At 39.5% G+C, this 23,354-nt stretch overlaps 1 protein-coding gene and 1 long non-coding RNA gene across 6 annotated transcripts in view; one reads left to right on the top strand and one right to left on the bottom strand.

The window, feature by feature from the left end:
- LOC137973489 (uncharacterized) overlaps positions 1–16,783 on the bottom strand; it is a 30,190-nt gene extending 13,407 nt beyond the window's left edge. For 4 of the 5 annotated variants that reach the window (XR_011117251.1, XR_011117253.1, XR_011117255.1 and 1 more), the window contains exons 1-3: positions 16,619–16,783; positions 8,295–8,434; positions 8,019–8,086 (exon numbers count right to left, since the gene is read on the bottom strand). This is a non-coding gene — a long non-coding RNA (uncharacterized lncRNA). Of the gene's footprint in view, positions 1–1,233; positions 1,314–2,637; positions 2,703–8,018; positions 8,087–8,294; positions 8,435–16,618 lie in introns of all 5 variants that reach the window. The other variant, XR_011117252.1, reaches the window with a different exon arrangement.
- Positions 16,784–20,240: 3,457 nt separating this feature from the next.
- LOC137973938 (gamma-aminobutyric acid receptor subunit rho-1-like) overlaps positions 20,241–23,354 on the top strand; it is a 10,806-nt gene continuing 7,692 nt past the window's right edge. Inside the window, exons 1-4 of the mRNA XM_068820845.1 lie at positions 20,241–20,336; positions 21,641–21,723; positions 22,760–22,875; positions 23,319–23,354. The exon at positions 23,319–23,354 is cut by the window's right edge and continues 32 nt beyond it. Of these exons, the coding sequence (XP_068676946.1) occupies positions 21,653–21,723; positions 22,760–22,875; positions 23,319–23,354 (223 nt within the window). The 5' untranslated portion in view covers positions 20,241–20,336; positions 21,641–21,652. The remainder of the gene's footprint in view (positions 20,337–21,640; positions 21,724–22,759; positions 22,876–23,318) is intronic.

Here is a 23,354-nt window from a genome sequence, read left to right as displayed (position 1 = left end):
GGGGTATGGGGGGTTAAAATAATCGAGCTCTGGTTGAATCTTGCAAAGCATACTTTGCACACACATGCATTCGGTCAGAAGTCAATTGGCTTCTTCATTCGGCTTAATTAATGTAGCTAGATTAGTTAATGGGACCCATGGTATGGGGTGGCTCCTCCCCTTAGGCTCCCATTAGGTTTGGGTTTCTTTGCAGGTATTTCAGTTCACAACTGGAATTTGATCGGCTTCTTCAGTATCATTGAATATTCTTTTCGGCTTTCTTCGTCTTTGTTTCGGCTTAAAGGACAGCACTTTGTCTTCCGACACTTCCATCTGAGGTCACCTTGTTGGTCATCTACAATTGGAGTTCCTGAAATGTTTCTCTACCAATGAAGACTTCATCTTCTAGAAGCTTTCCTTTCTAGTTACTCTTTCCAGAGACTTTGATTTGATGTCATTTGGATGGTCATCTACCAATGGAGTTCCTGACATTTTTTCTACAAACGAAGACTTCATCTTCCACAAGTTCTCCCGCTTAGTTGCATGCACTGAAATTGAATTTTTTCACACGATACACTTCACTTACCAGAGCCAGTGTGAGTCAAGTGAAGGTTTAATCTCGCAAGGTTCAACCAGACACTTACAATAATTAAGATAACAGGCCATTCCAATTTTGTGGGGAGATCTCATTTGGGAACTTCCTTCAAGTTGAGTGGTCTCTGTAGTAAAACTTAACACAATTAGGTTAGGCTCGCAATGTCTGTTGTGGCTTTACCTCTTGCCTTTAAAAAAGAATTTTTCCAAATGACCCTCTTTAAAAACTACACTTTCGACTGGGCAAATTCAGTTTGACCAAACAAAAGTTAATTTACAATGGCAATGTGGTAACTGCTTACCTCAGCCTTGCGGGGATAGGTTAGGTAAAGCATAGGTGTCAACTAAGTACTCACTAGGGTAAGCTGTGATGAGGCTGTGTTTCTTCTCTTTCTTAAATTGCTTAATTAAGAGGAGACACCTCATTTACAGGCTACCCAAGGGAATTCACGGGACAATCCACACACCCTAGTCCAAGCTTTATTTAATATTATGTTAAGCATAACTGACTAAGAAGGATGCAACTGACCTGAAGACCAAGAGGAAAGGCAGTCAGTTATAGTTAGCACTCCAAGAGAGTGAGATGGGAGGATTTTTTCCACTATGGTGGTGGTAACACTGAGACATTGACAATAACTATTGTCTCCTTGTTAGTTTTACCTTGTGGAAGGAACCTCCTGTCAAAAAGCCCTGCATTGCATATGGCAGGCAGGAGGACTAGTAGCATTCACATTAAACATCTGCAAATTGCAAGAATCCAGTGACACTGATCAGCAACAGTCCCTGCCCAAGTACAATCAATGGTTCTTAAGGGCACCTGTGGAATTGCACTGGAACCAGCCAGCTGAAGACGTCAATAACCAAAAGACTACTTTTGAAATGACTCATGTTAAGTAGTTAGAGTAGCTGCCAATGAGGCGAAGACTGCTCAAAACAGAGCCGAGGATAAAAGGACATCACTTTAAATTAACCCAAATAGTTTTAATACCTATTGATATTGACAGAATAGCTATTATAACTTGCACTTAATTTTAAAAATACACAGCTGCTTCAACTTGCAAGAGGCAGATGAAAAACCTTTGCGTTTTTGTTCTGCCAAAAGTTAAATTCTTTCAAATCAAAAATGGGTTTATCAATGACCGGGATTTTTAAATGTGTGTTGAGACAGCTGTCAATACTTAATAACTGGCTGGTTGGTTCCCATTTTCGGGTAAGTGAAGTCCTGGCAAAAAAACATCAAGGAGGCTGAAATGGAGACTGGAACGTAACAGCAACCCGTATAAGGTAAGGCCAATTTTCATGGCACAACTTTTGTCAAAAACTGTTTCAGGAATTGAAACGGATCTAGACCAGGATTCTAACCTGTGATAGGCCAGGCCTAGGGGATTAGCAGTGCACCACACTGCACTACCCCTTGGCAACAAAAGTTGTATCATGTCAATGGGTCTGAGGCAATACACTACAACCTGGCATGAGGTATGTGGAACTTTTGTATTTTTCTGCCGATTCCGAATGCGCACTTCATTCGATTTTTCCGTGCTCTTAACTACAGGATTCACTATTCGATTCATCGTCAACACTTCGATCATTTCACTGCTATTCCGCTATGGCTACATGAAGAACTCGCCATTCACTATGATAATGACAATGGCCTGGAAAGCCCTGAAAATATTCTTGGTTTTGCCAGGCACCCAAATTTTTCCAGCATAGGTGCGCACCCAACCATCAAGACCTTCAGATGCAGTGGAGTACTTAATAAGTAATGTCAAGGTTGCTTTGTAACTATTAAAAGAAAGAAATAAAACTTTTAACACTAAACCTGTTGTCAAGCTGGTCATTTAAAGATAATTAACACAAAGAGCTACTGCAGTACTGCACAAATAAAGAACTTTTCGCTAACAACAATTCATTGCCTCCACAGGTTAACACAACTTTGTGCCGACAGGTGCTTTTACTTTTCAGGGTATGACAGTAATGTATAAAACAAAAGACTGTAATATGTTCTGCTGACTTATCACAAATAAAAGAAACAAAAACCATCTGGCAGTCTCTTCATTTTCTAACCAAGATTAATTGCCTCCACAGGTACTAACACTGTTTTCCTTCAACAGGTGCTTTTTCTTTTCAGGCTATCAAACAAAAGGCAACTGAATTAGCTTATAAAACCTTGTAACTACAATGAATGAAAATCAATAAAACAAAGAAAAACTCTTGTCAGTCTGCATTTTTTTAAAAGTCACTTTGCTGATGTGAAGTGCCATGTAAAACTGACTGTGATTCTGTTTCAGAAACTTTCGTATTTAGAATAATCAGCAACCACACATGACCAGATGCTATAAAGACGATTTCGAACGAGAAGGTGAGTCATTACAAACAGGGTAATGTTTATAAAAATTAACCTTGTTATTTACTTTAAGGTTTCAGTTCCACACGAATGTGTACTTGCAAACACTGCAGTAACCCCAGCCGAAAGAGGAAGCACTTGATCAAGCAGTAGATGGTGTGTAAGTATAATGACTGCCTTTTGCTTTTGCTTTTTTTTTGCCATAAAGAACACTATGCTAAAGAGTTAAATAATTAATTCTGTGAGCTTTAAGGAAGTGAAAAAGAGACTTTGAAAATTAACTACTATTTTTTGAGTATAACCTTACAAAAGTTAGAGCACTCTGCCCAGGATCCTCTCACATCAGAGACCAAGGCTGGGAACATCTTGTCATTGTGTCCCTAAGGAGTACTGAAATTTGGAAATGAGGGCTTACAGACAAAGTATGGTGGATCGTTATTCAGCAAGCCCTTTTAAAGTTTTATATCGACATTAGAAACATCAAAAATGAGAATATTTAACCAATACTTGGGATTCAAACCCATTACTACTTGTTGCAAATGCCTTCAAGTTAATTTCACGATATTCTGAACAGATACAAATAAAACATAGCTAACTTTTAAAACTTGTTTACTTGGCAGGAGAAAAAGGGTGTCTCAATTCTGCAGCAATATGACCTCTAGTGTTCCTCTAACCTTGACGTCATCTTTGCAATCACAAGAGACGCAACGGCTCCACTCCGATGAACTTTTCTGTTCTCAGGGCTAAGCAGCATTTTATGACAACAATATCTTTGCACCTGTTGCTGATACTCATGTTAGACTTCCTTATTGTTGCTCACAATATGAAGATTCCCCTGGTATATTGCACGCAATATTCTGAGATTCCTCCACGTCTTGTGCAATGTCTAGTTGGAGTCTGAGCTTGAGTCAATCATCTCAAACAGGATTTTCCTTGTGGGGTTGATTGGGTAGACTGGAAGGTCATTCTAACAGCCTCTATCCCCACAGAATCAATCAATGACTTGAACTCAGTTAATAATTTTGGCTTGCACCAGTACCATTGCTCCACTGTGCAATATAAAATCTCTTCACAATCCTCTCATTTGCCCTTACGAAGGGTTACTCAGTACATGTATGCATGATCTGGATGGAACAAGATAGTTGACTTGGCTTTCTGCACTCGCTCAAGCAAATACTGAAAAGCATTGTTAAAAGTTCATGAGTACTACTCCAAGAGTTTCTGGGCAAAAAGGTCTTTCATTGCCTTGAAAACCATATCTTTACAAGGAAGTTACGCCAAAATAACACTTCTTTTCGTGATTCCCACAGATGCCACTCCAAGTTTACGTTCTCAATTTTTTTAGAATGACCAAAGATAATTGCAAACACGAAGTCATTATACGTGCCTGAGAAAAATAATAAGGAGTCTTGCATTTACCACCTTGTTGTAAATAAGACTTGCTTTTCAATTGCATTTTACCAACTTTTGCCATTTTCTTTTGACAACTCACAATAGCTGACTGTTTCTCTTTCCCATTTACTGTGAAATATTGTAAGGTATTGCCCTTTGGTTGATGGTGATGAGGTTCCTAGCGACATCTTGACCCCACAAGGAAACAACCATGTACTTTTATCTCCATCATGCAACTGCACTAAAGTGTGTGCTCTTGTTCAGTTTGCACTTTCGCAAATTGCTTCTACATGTACCATGTTTTAGTTAGCCCAAGAAGATGTACTGGAAATCTACCCAACCCATTTCTTGTGCAAATTACAACAACAGTTGCTGACAATATTCCTTACCTCAACTAAGCGGTGCTGCCTGGGATCATGTTGGTAATTGACCAGAAGATTGCCTTTGCCCTCACACAACGTCTTGAGCTTGACAACCCAACCCATTACCAAACCAGAGTGCAACTTGATTAAGTTTCCATTTCATGATCTGCTAAGAGGAAATTTATATTCTATTTGAAAGTACCCATCTCTCTGCAGCTGTGGTTTCATGTAGGGTTTATTAGTGTAGGCTAATCACTTATGTGTATCCTGGGATCCACTCACCCTGGGTAGAGAGCCACTGTGGTTCATGAAGGCAATGGCAAACCATAGTTTGCTTACAGATTTGTAGTATGACCATATTGTAATGGCTACATTGGAGAGTATCAGACCTGATGACGTTACCAGGATCTTTCTTTGGTAAGATGCCACATCGAGCAGGAGATGATCATGTGAAATCCTCCTCTTTGATGATTTGAAATGGTGTATGGAATGTAAGAACAATGTCAAGGCAATAGAAGTACAAAATGGGAAGACTGGAGAGGCAGATCCCAGGTCTTACCGCAGTGTGTTTCAAAACAAAAAAGGAGACTTTATTAGCGATGAGGTGGGTTTAATTTACTTTACTCTGGGGTTACAAGGAGAGAGAGTGCTGTTGCCCTGCTCCTGGACAACCAGGCAGGAAAGTGTGTTGAGAGAGGAGAACCTTATAATGGACTCCTGATGGTAATGGTCATAGTAATGAATTTATATAGCACATTTCCTATTCACATGCGCTTTTTACAAGTAATCAACCGTTGGACATCAGCATATACATGTACAGGCGCCGCTGGCAGCCGGTATTCCTTCATTAGTGATCTCACCCAACCCATGAATGAATGAAATGAGGCCTGACCACAACATTGGGATCTACATACCATACTCTTTGTGACATATGTGTGGCTTCTTTTACGTCCCACAGGATTATGAACATTAAAGGGTTGTGAGACAGGATCTATGGTTTATTGTCCTTATCTCAGAAGACTTGAAAGTCTAATTCTTTGCAGATGTCATTACAAAGACAGCACTTTCTCCTGAGTTGTTTGAAGACCCTGAGTGTGTGGCGGAGTAGAGGAAATGCATGATAACATTGATCAAATATTTAAACATGGACAAGGGAACGACTACGTAATAGGACTGGGGGATTTCAGTGCAGTTGTTGGTGAAGGAAGCAATGGTTTAATAGCAGGCTGTTTTAGCCTTGGTGGCAGTAATGATAGGTGAGACTTCCTAATCGAGTTCTGTAAAATAATGCAAGAACATTATGACAGCTAACACCTGGTTTGAGCACAATTTAATGGGCGATTCCAATTCTGATCACAATCTGGTCATGATGATGGTTAAGCTAAGTTTGAAAAGAATTTGTGGTAGTAGGAAAACCAAGACGTAAAATAGAAAGAAGATCTTTGCAGAAGACATGGATCAATATCTTCAAATGAATGCAAGTCAAAACTTATCACAGAACAGATGGAATTACCTCAAAATTGCACTTTGGAAAAGTGGGGAAGAGAATATTGCATACGAGGTAAGCAACAAGCCTACGAAGCCTTGGGTTCTTCTTATTTTGTCCATCATTGCCGATGAAGACAGGTTGGGTACATCACTTGTTGAGAACCCTCATTTCGCTATTGAGTCCTCCTGTAGGAGCTCTGACATCACATGTTAGAAATTCATATCAAGAGTCTTGACGAGCTGAGTTCAGTTGTCACTCCTTATGATCATCCCTTTTCTGTTTAGCTTTGGTTATCCTATTGGCTACTTTGGTTTATCAGAGCCCTCCACATAACTCTTTCTCTGGCTAGGTCCTCCCAAGTTTCTTAGTCAATATCACATTTCTTGAGGTTTTGTTTCAATCGGCCCTTGTACCTTTTCTTTTGGCATCCACAATAATATTACTGTGTGACCTCCCTTCAGTTCTGAGTACAATATGACTTTGGAAATTCTTTTCTTCTGACATTAATACATGACCTGCCTGTCTGAGTTGTGCTGTTATCATCACCTGTTCCATGCCAGTCCTGTTACCTTTCTCCAGAACCTCAGTATTTGGTAGTGTGTCTTCCCATCTGATTTTCATGATTTTTCAAAACAGGTTAGTTGGAAATGGTTAAGGTGCTTCACATGTCGGCTGTAAGTTGTCCATGTTTTACATGCATATGGAAGCAATGTGACAACTACAGATGATAGCCAAAAAGGAAGAGAGGCGAAATGGAACAATGTAAACATGGTACCTGGTAGAGGAATGCATGGGAACAATGAACTTTGTAGACAATGGAAGAAGTGAGTGCTAAAAGGTGGGCGAGTCAGTGTAAAGCCTGGTGAGCAATTTCTAATCTTCCTTGAAGGCAAACATTGAAAGCAAGTTGCAAACCAAAACTATATCGGAATTTAATCACACAATTGCAAGATGAGTACTGTGAAAATGAACTAGATTGAGAATAAGCTGGATGAAGGATGCACTTTAAAAGATAAAAAAATTACTGACAAATGCCTTCAGCATCAGTCTGGAAAAGAGAATCATCAAGATTGTCATCTGATGCACTTCATTTTTGGGGACAAGTCATGGTCCACGAAAAAAGAGAGAGATGTGACATGAGTCTTTGGAATAAAGAACTTTCACCTGTTGGCGAGGAGGGGGTCATCACATCTATTATCAATAACACTACTTAGCATGGTCCTACTCATCGGCATAGGGAGCTCTTCTCTCCTGGAAGACCTTAAACAGGAATGTAGTAAAGGAAGCACACCCAGCAGTGGGAACTGCAAGAAATGCCCAGCCTAATGGGAGAGAACACACACGCCACACAGAAGTGCCTGAATTTTGTATATGGGGTACAAAGGGACCTCAACATGGTCCTCAGGGAGTTAGCACGCCCCTGCCCCTTTTGGAGTGCTATTTCCCACTGAATTTCATGACACCAAAAAGGTAAGCCCAAACTTTGAAAAGAGAATCGCATTTATGTGAAACAGGAGACGTTGGGCTGAAAGTTGCCTATTGCCATTCTAAATGGACAAAATGTCTTTGACATTATAACTCCATTAGCTCCACTTATCGATTAACATCTCAAAGATGTAAGATAAGAATAAGTAAGGCAATTTTATCCTTTATTGATAACAACCAATTTTTATGTTTCCCGTTTCAAATATGTGTGATGCTAGTTCTTTCTAATTCAAATTAAATAATTATTATGTACATATTAGTAACAGAAAGTTATCAAGTAAGGCTGAAGTAAAAGTAGTAAACAAATGCAATTAGTACCATCCGGTGCCAGATGAAGACAGGTTTATTTCAATACCATTTAAATCACCTTTACCTGGTTGCTCAGTTTGATCATTATCCACAAAACGGCCGAGCTCTTGTGATAAATGCTGCACTTGCTTGCTAAAAAAAGACAAAGCTGTCAGACATGGTTTCACACTACTCTGCTTTGAAGAATCTTTTAAAGATTCACAAAGTTAGGATTCAAGACAAAGCTTCATTTGTACCTCAAGTTATTGTAAAATTCCTTGTTTCATTTCGTACGTGAAAATATCAATCTCATCTTATCTCATCTAGTCTTAATCAGGATCAAGTAAAACTCTGTTATTACCTTTGCTTCCTACCAGGAACTCAACTGATGGACAGCCCAGTGGACATCCTCAGACAGAACGATTTAAGTTTCCACTCAGAACAGATTCCACCATTGTTGCAGACTGCCAATCCACTTTACTGTACCCTCTGCTTGGTATCCTGTAAAACACAGCGTATTGCTTCTGATCAGCCAAGGCAAGTCATTTGCAGCACTGTGATGAAAGATGCATCACTGCAGTAAGTCGACTTTTGCGTGGGTTGGGGTATGGGGGGTTAAAATAATCGAGCTCTGGTTGAATCTTGCAAAGCATACTTTGCACACACATGCATTCGGTCAGAAGTCAATTGGCTTCTTCATTCGGCTTAATTAATGTAGCTAGATTAGTTAATGAGACCCATGGTACGGGATGGCTCCTCCCCTTAGGCTCCCATTAGGTTTGGGTTTCTTTGCAGGTATTTCGGTTCACAACTGGAATTTGATCGGCTTCTTCATCATCGTTGAATACTCTTTTCGGCTTGGTTCGTCTTTGTTTCGGCTTAAAGGACCGCACTTTGTCTTCCGACACTTCCATCTGAGGTCACCTTGTTGGTCATCTACAATTGGAGTTCCTGAAATGTTTCTCTACCAATGAAGACTTCATCTTCTAGAAGCTTTCCTTTCTAGTTACTCTTTTCAGAGACCTTGATTTGATGTCATTTGGATGGTCATCTACCAATGAAGTTCCTGACATTTTTTCTACAAACGAAGACTTCATCTTCCACAAGTTCTCCCGCTTAGTTGCATGCACTGAAATTGAATTTTTTCACACGATACACTTCACTTGCCAGAGCTAGTGCTGAGTCAAGTGAAGGTTTAATCTCGCAAGGTTCAACCAGACACTTACAATAATTAAGATAACAGGCCATTCCAATTTTGTGGGGAGATCTCATTTGGGAACTTCCTTCAAGTTGAGTGGTCTCTCTAGTAAAACTTAACACAATTAGGTTAGGCTCGCAATGTCTGTTGTGGCTTTACCTCTTGCCTTCAAAAAATAATTTTTCCAAATGACCCTCTTTAGAAACTACACTTTCGACTGGGCAAATTCAGTTTGACCAAACAAAAGTTAATTTACAATGGCAATGTGGTAACTGCTTACCTCAGCCTTGCGGGGATAGGTTAGGTAAACCATAGGTGTCAACTAAGTACTCACTAGGGTAAGCTGTGATGAGGCTGTGTTTCTTCTCTTTCTTAAATTGCTTAATTAAGAGGAGACACCTCATTTACAGGCTACCCAAGGGAATTCACGGGACAATCCACACACCCTAGTCCAAGATTTTTTAATATTATGTTAAGCATAACTGACTAAGAAGGATGCAACTGACCTGAAGACCAAGAGGAAAGGCAGTCAGTTATAGTTAGCACTCCAAGAGAGTGAGATGGGAGGATTTTTTCCACTATGGTGGTGGTAACACTGAGACATTGACAATAACTATTGTCTCCTTGTTAGTTTTACCTTGTGGAAGGAACCTCCTGTCAAAAAGCCCTGCATTGCATATGGCAGGCAGTAGGACTAGTAGCATTCACATTAAACATCATTCTGCAAATTGCAAGAATCCAGTGACACTGATCAGCAACAGTCCCAGCCCAAGTACAATCAATGGTTCTTAAGGGCACCTGTGGAATTCCACTGGAACCAGCCAGCTGAAGACGTCAATAACCAAAAGACTACTTTTGAAATGACTCATGTTAAGTAGTTAGAGTAGTTGCCAATGAGGCGAAGACTGCTCAAAACAGAGCCGAGGATAAAAGGACATCACTTTAAATTAACCCAAATAGTTTTAATACCTATTGATATTGACAGAATAGCTATTATAACTTGCACTTAATTTTAAAAATACACAGCTGCTTCAACTTGCAAGAGGCAGATGAAAAACCTTTGCGTTTTTGTTCTGCCAAAAGTTAAATTCTTTCAAATCAAAAATGGGTTTATCATTGACCGGGATTTTTAAATGTGTGTTGAGACAGCTGTCAATACTTAATAACTGGCTGGTTGGTTCCCATTTTCGGGTAAGTGAAGTCCTGGCAAAAAAACATCAAGGAGGCTGAAATGGAGACTGGAACGTAACAGCAACCCGTATAAGGTAAGGCCAATTTTCATGGCACAACTTTTGTCAAAAACTGTTTCAGGAATTGAAACGGATCTAGACCAGGATTCTAACCTGTGATAGGCCAGGCCTCGGGGATTAGCAGTGCACCACACTGCACTACCCCTTGGCAACAAAAGTTGTATCATGTCAATGGGTCTGAGGCAATACACTACAACCTGGCATGAGGTATGTGGAACTTTTGTATTTTTCTGCCGATTCCGAATGCGCACTTCATTCGATTTTTCCGTGCTCTTAACTACAGGATTCACTATTCGATTCATCGTCAACACTTCGATCATTTCACTGCTATTCCGCTATGGCTACATGAAGAACTCGCCATTCACTATGATAATGACAATGGCCTGGAAAGCCCTGAAAATATTCTTGGTTTTGCCAGGCACCCAAATTTTTCCAGCATAGGTGCGCACCCAACCATCAAGACCTTCAGATGCAGTGGAGTACTTAATAAGTAATGTCAAGGTTGCTTTGTAACTATTAAAAGAAAGAAATAAAACTTTTTAACACTAAACCTGTTGTCAAGCTGGTCATTTAAAGATGATTAACACAAAGAGCTACTGCAGTACTGCACAAATAAAGAACTTTTCGCTAACAACAATTCATTGCCTCCACAGGTTCTAACACAAATTTGTGCCGACAGGTGCTTTTACTTTTCAGGGTATGACAGTAATGTATAAAACAAAAGACTGTAATATGTTCTGCTGACTTATCACAAATAAACGAAACAAAAACCATCTGGCAGTCTCTTCATTTTCTAACCAAGATTAATTGCCTCCACAGGTTCTAACACATCTTTGTGCCGACAGGTGCTTTTACTTTTCAGGGTATGAGAGTAATGTATAAAACAAAAGACTGTAATATGTTCTGCTGACTTATCACAAATAAAAAAAACAAAAACCATCTGGCTGTCTCTTCATTTTCTAACCAAGATTAATTGCCTCCACAGGTACTAACACTGTTTTCCTTCAACAGGTGCTTTTTCTTTTCAAATGAATGAAGGGGTAGTTTCTAAAGAAACTGTGGTGCTGCGTCGGTGGGGAAGTAGTATACAAAAATTTGGTTTTATCAACGGAGTTGATAATGTAAATTGGCCACCGCACAGAGATTCTAAAAGCTGACGTTTCGAGCGTTAGCCCTTCGTCAGAGCAAATCGCTCTGACGAAGGGCTAACGCTCGAAACGTCAGCTTTTAGAATCTCTGTACGGTGGCCAATTTACATTATCAACTCCGTTGATAAAACCAAATTTTTGTATACTTTTTCTTTTCAGGCTATCAAACAAAAGGCAACTGAATTAGCTTATAAAACCTTGTAACTACAATGAATGAAAATCAATAAAACAAAGAAAAACTCTTGTCAGTCTGCATTTTTTTAAAAGTCACTTTGCTGATGTGAAGTGCCATGTAAAACTGATTGTGATTCTGTTTCAGCACATTTCGTCTTTAGAATAATCAGCAACCACACATGACCAGATGCTATGAAGATGATTTCGAACGAGAAGGTGAGTCATTACAAATAGGGTGGTGTTTATAAAAATTAACCTTGTTATTTACTTTAAGGTTTCAGTTCCACACGAATGTGTACTTGCAAACACTGCAGTAACCCCAGCCGAAAGAGGAAAGTAGATGGTGTGTAAGTATAATGACTGCCTTTTGATTTTGCTTTTTTTTTTGCCATAAAGAACACTATGCTAAAGAGTTAAATAATTAATTCTGTGAGCTTTAAGGAAGTGAAAAAGAGACTTTGAAAATTAACTACTATTTTTTGAGTATAACCTTACAAAAGTTAGAGCACTCTGCCCAGGATCCTCTCACATCAGAGACCAAGGCTGGGAACATCTTGTCATTGTGTGTCCCTAAGGATTACTGAAATTTGGAAATGAGGGCTTACAGATAAAGCATGGTGGATCATTATTCAGCAAGCCCTTTTAAAGTTTTATATCGACATTAGAAACATTAAAAATGAGAATATTTAACCAATACTTGGGATTCAAACCCATTATTACTTGTTGCAAATGCCTTCAAGTTAATTTCACGATATTCTGAACAGATACAAATAAAACATAGCTAACTTTTAAAACTTGTTTACTTGGCAGGAGAAAAATGGTGTCTCAATTCTGCAGCAATATGACCTCTAGTGTTCCTCTAACCTTGACGTCATCTTTGCAATCACAAGAGACACAACGGCTCCACTCCGATGAACTTTTCTGTTCCCAGGGCTAAGCAGCATTTTATGACAACAATGACAACAATATCTTTGCACCTGTTGCTGGTACTCATGTTAGACTTCCTTATTGTTGCTCACAATATGAAGATTCCCCTGGTAGATTACACGCAATATTTTGAGATTGAAACTGTTTTGAGGTTCCTCCACATCTTGAGTCTGAGCTTGAGGCAATCATCTCAAACAGGATTTTCCTTGTGGGGTTGATTGGGTAGACTGGAAGGTCATTCTAAAAGCCTCTATCCCCACAGAATCAATCAATGACTTGAACTCAGTTAATTATTTTGGCTTGCACCGGTACCATTGCTCCACTGTGCAATATAACAACTCACAATAGCTGACTGTTTCTCTTTCCCATTCAATGTGAAATATTGTAAGGTATTGCCCTATTGTATTGTTCCTAAGGACATCTTGACCCCACAAGGAAACAACCATGTACTTTTATCTCCATCATGCAACTGCACTAAAGTGTGTACTCTTGTTCAGTTTGCACTTTCCCAAATTGCTTCTACATGTACCATGTTTTAGTTAGCCCAAGAAGATGTAGGTGAAATCTACCAACCCATTTCTTGTGCAAATTGCAACAACTTTTAGTTGCTAACAATATTCGTTACGTCAACTAAGCAGTGGTGCCCGGGATCATGTTGGGAATTGACCAGAAGATTGCCTTTGCCCTCACATGTCTTGAGCTTGACAACCCAACCCATGGCCAACCCAGAGTGCAACTTGATTAAGCTTCCATTTCATTATCTGCTAAGTAAGAGGAAATTTTATACTCTATTTGCAAGTGCCCATCTCTCTAAAGCTGTGGTGTCATGTAGGGTTTATTACTGTAGGCTAATTGCTTTGCTGGAAATTCTCACAAGAGGCTAATTAACTGACTCATGGGAAACAGAGGATACTTAACAAACCTAGTTGAAAGGTCAGTGGCTACACCTTGCTTGGACAGCCAGTCTAGAATGGAGATGTAAGGCACTTCCATCCCTACACGAGCCTGGGAGCTCACCTAAGGAAAGCTGAAGTACCCCCTTAGTCTTACAATAGAGTCTGACTCACCAGAAGACATGGGAGCAGCATAAAGGACAGTTGTATTGGTAGATGGGCCTTCTACGGCCAACTGTGTATACACTGTACAACGAGATGCTGGCATGTATCCTGAGACCCACTAGCCCTGATTAGACAGCCACCTGGGTTCATGAAGGCAATGGCAAATCACCTCCAAAAGTTCTCATCCCTACTTCCCTTATAAATTTGTAGTATTATCGCATTGTAATGGATACATGGAGGGTATCGGATGTGATGACGTTAACAGGATCTTTCTTTGGAAAGCTGCCACATTGAACCAGGAGATGAATATGTGAAATCCTCTTCTTTGATGATTCGAAATGGTGTATGGAATGTATTAAGAACAACGTCCAGGTAACAGAAGTACAAAATGGGAAGACTGGAGAGGCAGATCCCAGGTCTTATTGAAGTGCATTCCAAAAGAAATTTAAGGACATTTATCTTAATAGCGATTATGCGTGTTTAATTTACTTTGGGAGTACAGCGAGAGAAAGGGATGTTGCCCTGCTCCTGGACAACCAGGGAAGAAAGTGTGTTGAGAGAGGAGAACCTTATCATGGACTCCTGATGGCAGGTAATGGTATTGAATTTATATAACGCATTTCCTATTCACGTGTGCATTTTACAAGTAATCAATGTGTGGGTAAGACCGGACATTAGCATATACATGTACTGTTACCATTAGTGATCTCACCCAACCCATGAATGAATGAAATGAGGCCTAACCACAATACCGGGATCTACATGCCCTACTCTTTGCGACATGTGTGTGGCTTCTTTCGCGTCCCAGAGGATTATGAACATTGAAGGGTTGTGAGACAGGACCTACTGTTTATTGTCCTTACCCAAGAAGACTTGAAGGTCTAACCATTTGCATACGTCATTACAAAGACAGCACTTTCTCCTCAGTTACTTAAAGACCCTCAGTGTTGGTCTGGCAGTAGTTAACCCTGCAACCTCTCGCTCAGTAGTCAGATGCTTAACCAATTGAGCCAACCGCTCGTCTGTCAAATTGAGAGTAAGAGGTGAAATTAAGATGTGACCCATTAGATATTATGGTTGTTGTTGCGTGCATGCCTACCACTGAGACCAACCGTATGGCGGAGCAGAGGAAATGAATGATAACCTTGGAAACGAGAACAACTATGTGATAGGACTGGGGAATTTCAGTGCAGTTGTTGGTGAAGGAAGTCATGGTTGCAGGCTGTTTTACTGCCTTGGCGGCAGTAATGATAGGCGAGACTTCCTAATTGACTCTGTAAATCCGGGAACATTATGACAGGTAACACCTGGTTTGAGCACAATTTAATGGGCTGATTCCAATTCTTATCGCAATCTGGTCACGATGACAGTTAAGCTAAGTTTGAAAAGAATATGTGGTAGTAAAAAGACCAAGAGATAAAATACAAAGAAGAACTTTGCAGAAGAGATGGATCAATATCTTCAAATCAATGCAAGTCAAAACTCATTACAGAACAGATAGAACTAGCTCAAAATTGCAGTTTGGAAAAGTGGGTAAGAGAATATTGGATACGAGGTAATCAAGAAGCCTATGAAGCTTTGGGTTCTTCTTATTAGTCCATCATGGCCAATGAAGACAGGTTGGGTGCATCACTTGTTGTGAACCCTCATTTGGCTATTGAGTCCTATAGGAGCTCTGACATCACATGTTAGACAATCATATCAAGAGTCTTGACCAAGTGGGTTAAGTTGTCACTCCTTATGATCATCCCATTTTATTAGACAACATAATTACTGACAAAAGCCTTCAAAATCAATCTGGAGAAGAGAATCATCAAGATTGTCATTTTTTGGGGCAAAGTTGTGGTCTGTGAGAAAACAGAGAAATGTGAGATGTGCCTTTGGAGAAAAGTCTAAGTCTAAAACAAAGTTCGTGTGTTGGTGAGGAGAGGGTCATCATATCTGTCATCAATAAAACACCTTGGTTTAGTCATACCCATTGGCATAGTAAGCTCCACCCTCCTGGAAGACCTTAAAAAGGAATGGAGTAAGGGATGGAGGCCCCCTACTTAACAAGCACGCCAAGCAATGGGAACTGCAAGAAATCCCCAGCCTGATGGGAGAGAACACACACGGCCACACAGAAGTGCCTGAATTTTGTATATGGGGTACAAAGGGGCCTCAACATGATCCTGAGGGAGTTGGCACGCCCCTGCCCCTTTTGGAGTGCAATACTTAAGCCTCAACACCCATTTTAAACAGCATTTTTCAACAGTCTAAGCACCCATTTAAAAAAGGTTAGCTTACATGAAGTAATCGGCCATCACAACAATGATCGAAAGCTAACCTTTTTAAAATAAATACTGTTGAACAATGCTGTTTAAAATGGGTGTTGAGGCTTAAGTAAGCACTATTTGAGATGCTGCTTACACATGGATCAACAGTACTCATTCGAAATAGTATTTTTAGGGTATTCCATTTGGGTAGTCCATGGACTGGGGGTCGGCGAAATGTACCGACCCTATTGTAGGTCATAGTAGATCATTGTAAATCATTCTAGTAGCTCGTTGTAGATCTCTGTAGATCACTGTAGACCCCTGTAGGTCATTGTAGGTCATTGTGGTGCTCCCATTTTAGCTCAATGTAGATCATTGAAGGTCATTCCTTGTTTTAGTTACTAAGAAAACAAGAGACCTGTGACCTGAGACCTGTGTTTTGTTCCTGCCCAGGTAAAATTTAAGCGATCACGCAACCTTACGCGTCGCCAGAAGTGACGAATTTTTTTATCACAGTATGCCGCCCAATCAAAAGGTATCATCTCAGAAACCAGAATATCATTCTAAAAGGCTATTCTACGCAAAAAGTTGGTAATTTTCAAACAAGTTATAGACAAGCCACGTGGAATACTAATAACGTTTGCGCAACAGAGCAGAACAGAGTCAGAAGCTCACCTTTATAATTTTTCACATGAATATCGTTTACGATTGCCATGTTTTGCCATAAAAACCATCCAGATGCCTTCGCTAGGCTCTAAAGAAGCTCTCAATGTCCCTTTTCCGGGATTTCGACTAAATTCCTTTTTTTCTTCCTCCCCCGTGGTTTGTCATTTTGTCGACTTTCGGCATATCACAGGATGACGTCAAAATTATGGAGACCGACAGATCACACAGGCCATGGCTAGCAGCAACTAGACGCTCAGTGAGCGTAAACTGGAATGTCTTGGTACGTGTTTGTCCTCAAATTTTTGTAGTCATTCCCAAACTCCCCAATGAACAGGATAATTCCAAGTGCACCTATCTTCTCCGGGCATACGGCCACAATTATATGTGTGTCGGCTTTGTACCGAGCAGTGGCTTGTTTGTTTATGAAAAAGTCTGGAATAAGGAAAAAACCAACCGTATTCGGGATGAAACGATACTTTTTTTCTAATAAATTATGGCTGACCCAAAAGCATACAGGCTTTGTTGTGATTTACATGAGACCGGTAAGAACTCAAACCGGTATGAGAATTTCTCGTCTCGGTCCAGCAACCGAGACGAAGTCAGACCGGAGGGGGTGAATAGGGGGCAGCAAATCCGTCGATCCGTGCTAATTTTTCGCAAAATCCGCCAATCCGCATATATTTTTACGAAAATCCGAGTCCGCAGTATTGTTAGAGAGAAAACTATCTAAGAACAGATAAATTGTGACACAGTGTCCCAGGACTTGTGGTAGCAGATAAAAAAGAACTGAAGATGAAAATCATACTCATGGATAGGACTTGCGAATCCGTAGTTCAATTCTATAGGAACCGCTTCACCACTGAAGATCAAGACACCGCTCTCTCAAATATTTTTTAAGTTTTTAAAAATATTTTTTAAGTCTCCCACAGAATATTATTGCTGAAGAGTAATTAGGCCTAAGCTATTGTAGATTTATTAGGCGAAGGCTTTGATTTTAGAATGTTTAGCTTTATCGTGAAGTTTGGTAACCGACCTTTTGCAGTGTTTAATATTGTTTGTCGTCGAGTGATAATATAGCATTATCAAATCAATAGTGTTTAAAGCCCTTGAGTAGCTAGGGGTGTAGTGGTTAAGAGATTAGGTGAGGGGTTAAATTCATCAACATTCCCAGGTTCGAACCCTATGTCCATACATTTGGGTTATCTTTTCATAAAAAATATGAACATTTCCCACAAGTCCTGGGATACAGCGTCCTAAATTAATTATAATAGTCAATTCAGAATAAATTATCAGTTGTGTATATCAGATAAATTCGGGGCGGAGAATGGCTTGGTCAAGCACAAGAACGGTGATTTCTAGCAACCAGCGGTTGACTTGATTAACGACACCCCGTTCATAATTTACCACTATTACATCGCCTGCGTGCTGATCCTCTAAAATCAAGGGTACCCAAAGAAGGTGTTCCGCAGTGGAAATTCAGCTGGCTGGCAAGTTATGACCAGTTATTAATTTTCATACCCTTTCGCTGGGAAACACTAAATATTTTTAGCATTTCAATCCGTGCTGGCTGCATGAGAACAGAGACTGGGGGACACTGGAGGAGAACTCGTTCACGAGAAGCTTGCCGCTGGTTCATCTCATGTCGAGAAAAAAACCTGTTTTGACCGGTTTTGCGATTCACGGGGTTATTTGCTGGCTGGAAAACAGTGACACAAAGTCGGCTGGCTTAGTGTTTCCCTAACTGTTTTAACTATTTAGCTCGGAGCTGGGGCCTGTTTCTCGAAAACTTTTCGGGCCCGAAAAGCCATTTTAACTGCTAACAGCTTATTTTGGAGAGCCGATCATTTACTGCGCCTTTCAATAACATGCAGACTCTTAAATTCAAAGGTCAACAGACAAATGTATTTTTCGCTACCGTCAATCAAATATTCGGCGGCTCCTCCCAGCTTCCGACTATGTTGACTGAACTGGGCTCAACGATGTGATTTGATAACTGCGCGCTCGACAGTAGTCGGAAGCTCGTAGGAGCCGCCGAACACATCGACGGTAGCGAAAACGCATTTGTCGGTTGACCTTTGAATTAAAAGAGTCCGCATGTTACTGAAAGGCGCAGTAACATGTTTTCAAGGTAACAAAAAGAAAAATAACTGTGAAGATTGACGACTTAAATCCTCTACGTTTTTGAGATACAAAAAGAATCGTGACACCTGAAAAATGGCCCGTAGAGTTTCGGGACTTTCGAGAAACGAGCTCCTGGAATTTTGCTCATAGTCATCCTTGGCCTGAGGACATAGAGGAATACCTTTTTTCCAGCATTTTGCAATTAATTTTACGTTGGTTGCCCCTGAAAAATTCATTCTTCTTACTACTGTTCCTCCCTATCTCATCCACAGCAATAAGGGGTTTGATAACGGGTTTTTTTCCCCTTGGGGTCATTGATTTTGTTTGTCAAAATGCTTGATTCGTTCATTTTGAGATACGTTTAATTAATCTGATTTTCGCTCTTGTTTTGAAGGGCATCAACATAATCAAAGCTTGTGCTACGCGATGAAATCTACAACTGATACCGGCCTGAAAGATAACTCATAACCACACAAACTTGATGTGTTCTCCAAGTTAGTATGTATCAACTTAGTATTATCTTTCCTGTTCATTCTATGTGGAATCGGTCTTTTTCAGCTTCGTGTTCTCTGCACTTTGCATTCTTTAACGAAAAGGAATGAACTATGATTGGGATTCGAACGTCTTGAATACATACAACCATGACTTTTTAATTATTAATACACCACCGTAGGCTTCAATTAAACCAATTAAGCTATCCAATGATAAAATTGTGGGAAGACGTAACGCGTTTTGTGATAAATCAATCGCGGTCGATGATTTTTCATCGTAAACGTTTAGTACATGAGACTTATATGAAAGCAGCGAACAATTTTACTTTTAAAGCGAATACTACTTTTGTGTTGAAAGCACCAGCCAAGGAATTAAAATGTAATTTATATGTAACTGAAAGAGAGGTTTTATGTTTTAACCTCCTTTTCTTCAGTATACACTCAATTTCTTGATTGGCAACAATAATCTGTGACATGCCAGAGTTGAGAAGATCGTTCATGTCTTTCCATCAAACTGGCCGCAAATCTTCGAAAATCTCAAAAGAAAAAAATAATTTGGTCTTACCTTAATCTCAACTGTTGGCCTCTCTTTCTTTTTCATATATGAACAAAATAGAGAAATGGCTTAAGACTATTCCTTTTACATTTTTGGGAAAAGCTTCTGTTTTTTAGTCAAACTATTTTGTTTATGCGGTGTGAAAGTATTTCAGACTTGTGTTGGCTACGAGTTATTTCTAGTCACTTTTTGGGCCTAAAGTTCGTTTGGTATCCGAGAGATATGACATAGATTTTAACTGACGTACCCATTAATTCTATGCTGTAAGTTGAATTGTAATTTGCCGAGTTATTGACCAGATAAAGACAGTTACCCGTTTAACAGAATACGAGATGAGGACTTTGAGAAACCAGCTGCCTCACGGTAAAGGGTGGTATAATATCAACGTGATGCCCGGTAAATAAATTTCAGCGGCTTGGACTTCAAGCATTTCTCTATCGTTACAGAAAGAAGGTATGAGACAGCAAAAGTCGTTGATAGAATTTGACATTCTTAAAAAGTAACTCGATGAAGATGGAACATAATTGCGAAGTTTAGTGTTTATGAAAACTGCTTTCCAGTAAGTAGAGTCATTTGCTGTTTCACTGTTTCCATATGAAATAATGGTTAAATTTTAAATGTCGATATTAGGTATTTGTCGTAGAAAACAGCTAAGGATAAAAGTGATTCAACTGAAGCTCTGAGAGGGAGTTGACACCCTAAAATCATTGTTGTGGTCGATCTTCAGTGATGAAAAATTTAATAGACTACTGGAAAAAAAAGTAAAATAAAGCAAAAAAAATTAATAAAAAATGCCAGTATTGTTTTAGGAAAATCACATACAGCAGGAAAAATTCCTGCAAAGATCTCCAGAGTTTCAGAGTCAGAACAAGCAGACAGCTGAAAAGAGGCTGATTATATGCCGAGTGCCTTAAATTTTCTACGAGATGTCAGCAATTTTCTTTTTACTTTCTTTTGTGGAAATGTTTGTTTTGAATTCTGTCGAGAAACTTGCCATCAATACTATTTTTCCGCTTTATATCCCTTTTATCTCGGCAAAAAAATCCATTTTCATGATTCAGTTATTATTGTAAGGATTTCCCATCGATTTTAACGATTCGACAAAACATAAGAGCTTATTTAATTTCACGAATTACAAACTACGTTGGTGGCATTTTTGGTAAATCAATATTTCAACTGATTAAGCTAAAATCAGCGGGAGCGTATATTGTTGTCGTTTTTGTTTTTTTATGGACAAAAATTGCGCTACTGAAAGCTAGAGTAATGTTCAGTGGAGGGTTAAACAATTCTTTCAAATTGAAAATAAAGAAACATTGGAATACGATAATGTCCCGAGACATAAACATGCATGCAGTTTTTGTTCTTGTCATCATTTTGCCTTAGCTCATACCTTTTCGTTTCAAGGGAATGATCGATGGCTACTTAAGTGCCAACAGCACGGTTACCGGCATCTTCAGCACGAGTTCAGCTAAAGAGAAAGTTTTGCTTACACGTTGGGTTCTTTATACAGACTTGGAAAACATTTTCAGTTTTTGGGGAAAGACGAACTCTTGAATGAAAACATCTTTACTTACTTTATGAGTCCATTTGTAGGTGTATTTACCATATATTGTAAAATTTGGTTGTATTTGAAAAGGCGTGGTATCCAAGTGTGATTTTTACAATTTCTTGCAGTTGCTGTTTATTGTAAATTAAAAAGACGAGAACAAGCCTGTAGTGTGACCACTTCAATGAGCTCCAGTGGTCGGCATTTTGCACATATGTTTTTAATGTTTCAAACGCCCTATAGCTTTCATATTTTGGTGTGTGAAAATTTCACTCAAGAGATATATTCCTACAAGTTTTACTCGCTTTTGTCCACAGTGAGAACGTAACATGGCTTCCCTGCGTCTAATTACAAGATGGCTGGTTTTGTTCCTTCTGCTCCGTGTGAAAATCTCACACAGGTATGTCGCGATTCCCCTTCAAAGCTCTTAGAATCCTTCATAACAACGGCGATGAAACGAATAAACGTGACCTTTTTCCTTTTTTCATAAAATGTTATCATCAAGTAAAATTAAGCAGTTCGGTCTTCTGTATTTTGAGGTTCTCCTGGAAGCTCTTGACCGGCTCTAATATATGCTGCGTGCTTCATCTCTCGCTGTATGTGAACCAATTAAGTCTCCATATCGTTTCCATAGCCTCATCTAAACACGTGAGTTGGGAGAATTCGAGACATGTATGCAAACTCGAGACGCAGTCGAGGGTTTGCATAACTGTCGAGAATTCTCCCAGCTTCCCCGAGTGTTTAGATGAGGCTATGAAAACACGGAAAAAAGTCCTGTATACACCTTATTCCAAAATGACCGCCATTTAAATATTCTTTTGTTTTTATTCAAATTAGCCCTTGATGCCTTCTTCTTAAGCTTAAAATTCAAAAGAATATCTTATCTTGAACGAGGCAACAAGGGCCAATTTGTATCCGCATAAATCAGCAGCCATTTTGGAATAAGGTGTATTGCTTTTGCAAAATATTTCTCAAAGATAATTCGACAAATGAAGGAAACAAATGCAGGAAAATTCTTGATTGAAACAGATTTTCTTGATACACGCACATATTTCCTACCAGCCAATCACAACGCGTGTCTGACGGCATATAACCAATCAAAACTCGTGTGATGTCACAGACGTGTTTCCGTACTCTCATCTAAACACAACTATTGACCAACGAGAGTGCGCGTACTATCCTAATTTTTTTTATAATTAGCAGTTGACAAATCAATATAAACAATGTTGTTATCATTATGAAGACGACAACATCGGCAAAAACAACAGCTGCATGACATCTGACTGCAGACGGTACGGATGAAAAGAGAAAAATGTGATGTCGTTAACGAAGTATTTGATGATGGCATCCATGATGAGAATCAAAGGAATAAGCCTATTCTTTTGTAAGAGTCAATAATTGATTGACTTTTAGTCGTTTTTGTTTTTCTTATTCAGTGAAGCTACAGAAAATCCATCCATCACACGTAATGAGGTGGCTAATGCTTCTGAGATTTTGGACAGATATTTGAGAAAGAAGTGCTACGACAAGAGAACGAGGCCAAATGTGACTGGTCTGTTTTACGATATTGAGTTTAACTGTGTTTCTTTTCTTTTCTCGTGCATTCGTGCACTCTTAAACTTGCATTGTTTTATCCAATTCTCCAATTCTCCAGATCTCCCTAAACACCTAACAATTGACGAACCTCGTTCAGGGTCTCTCTTCTCTGCCTCCATTGTCGTTTAGAAAGTTGTTGAGAAATGGAGGCAGAGAAAAGAGACACTGGGAATGAGGTTGACAATTGTCTAGCTGATTGACTGACCAACAACCGATCGTTTGTTTGATTTTGTATGGCTCACTTAATAACCATCGACTGGAAGGTGAAACATTGACTTCAAACTGATAGTAAGCTTACTTGTCCTTTTCTCTTACTAGAGCCCTACAAAGAGGCTCCAACACAAGTGAGAAAAGTACAGGTCGGGATAGACTCTGAACCCATCTTTTTTTCCATTGCAGGCAATCCTGAGGTGGTAAATGTAAGCATGGCAATAA

The sequence above is a fragment of the Montipora foliosa genome, chromosome 10 (assembly GCF_036669935.1).
Source record: "Montipora foliosa isolate CH-2021 chromosome 10, ASM3666993v2, whole genome shotgun sequence".
NCBI lineage: Eukaryota > Metazoa > Cnidaria > Anthozoa > Scleractinia > Acroporidae > Montipora > Montipora foliosa.
The sequence above is the reverse complement of the archived record's forward strand: the minus strand, read 5'-3'. Positions and strand labels throughout refer to the sequence as shown.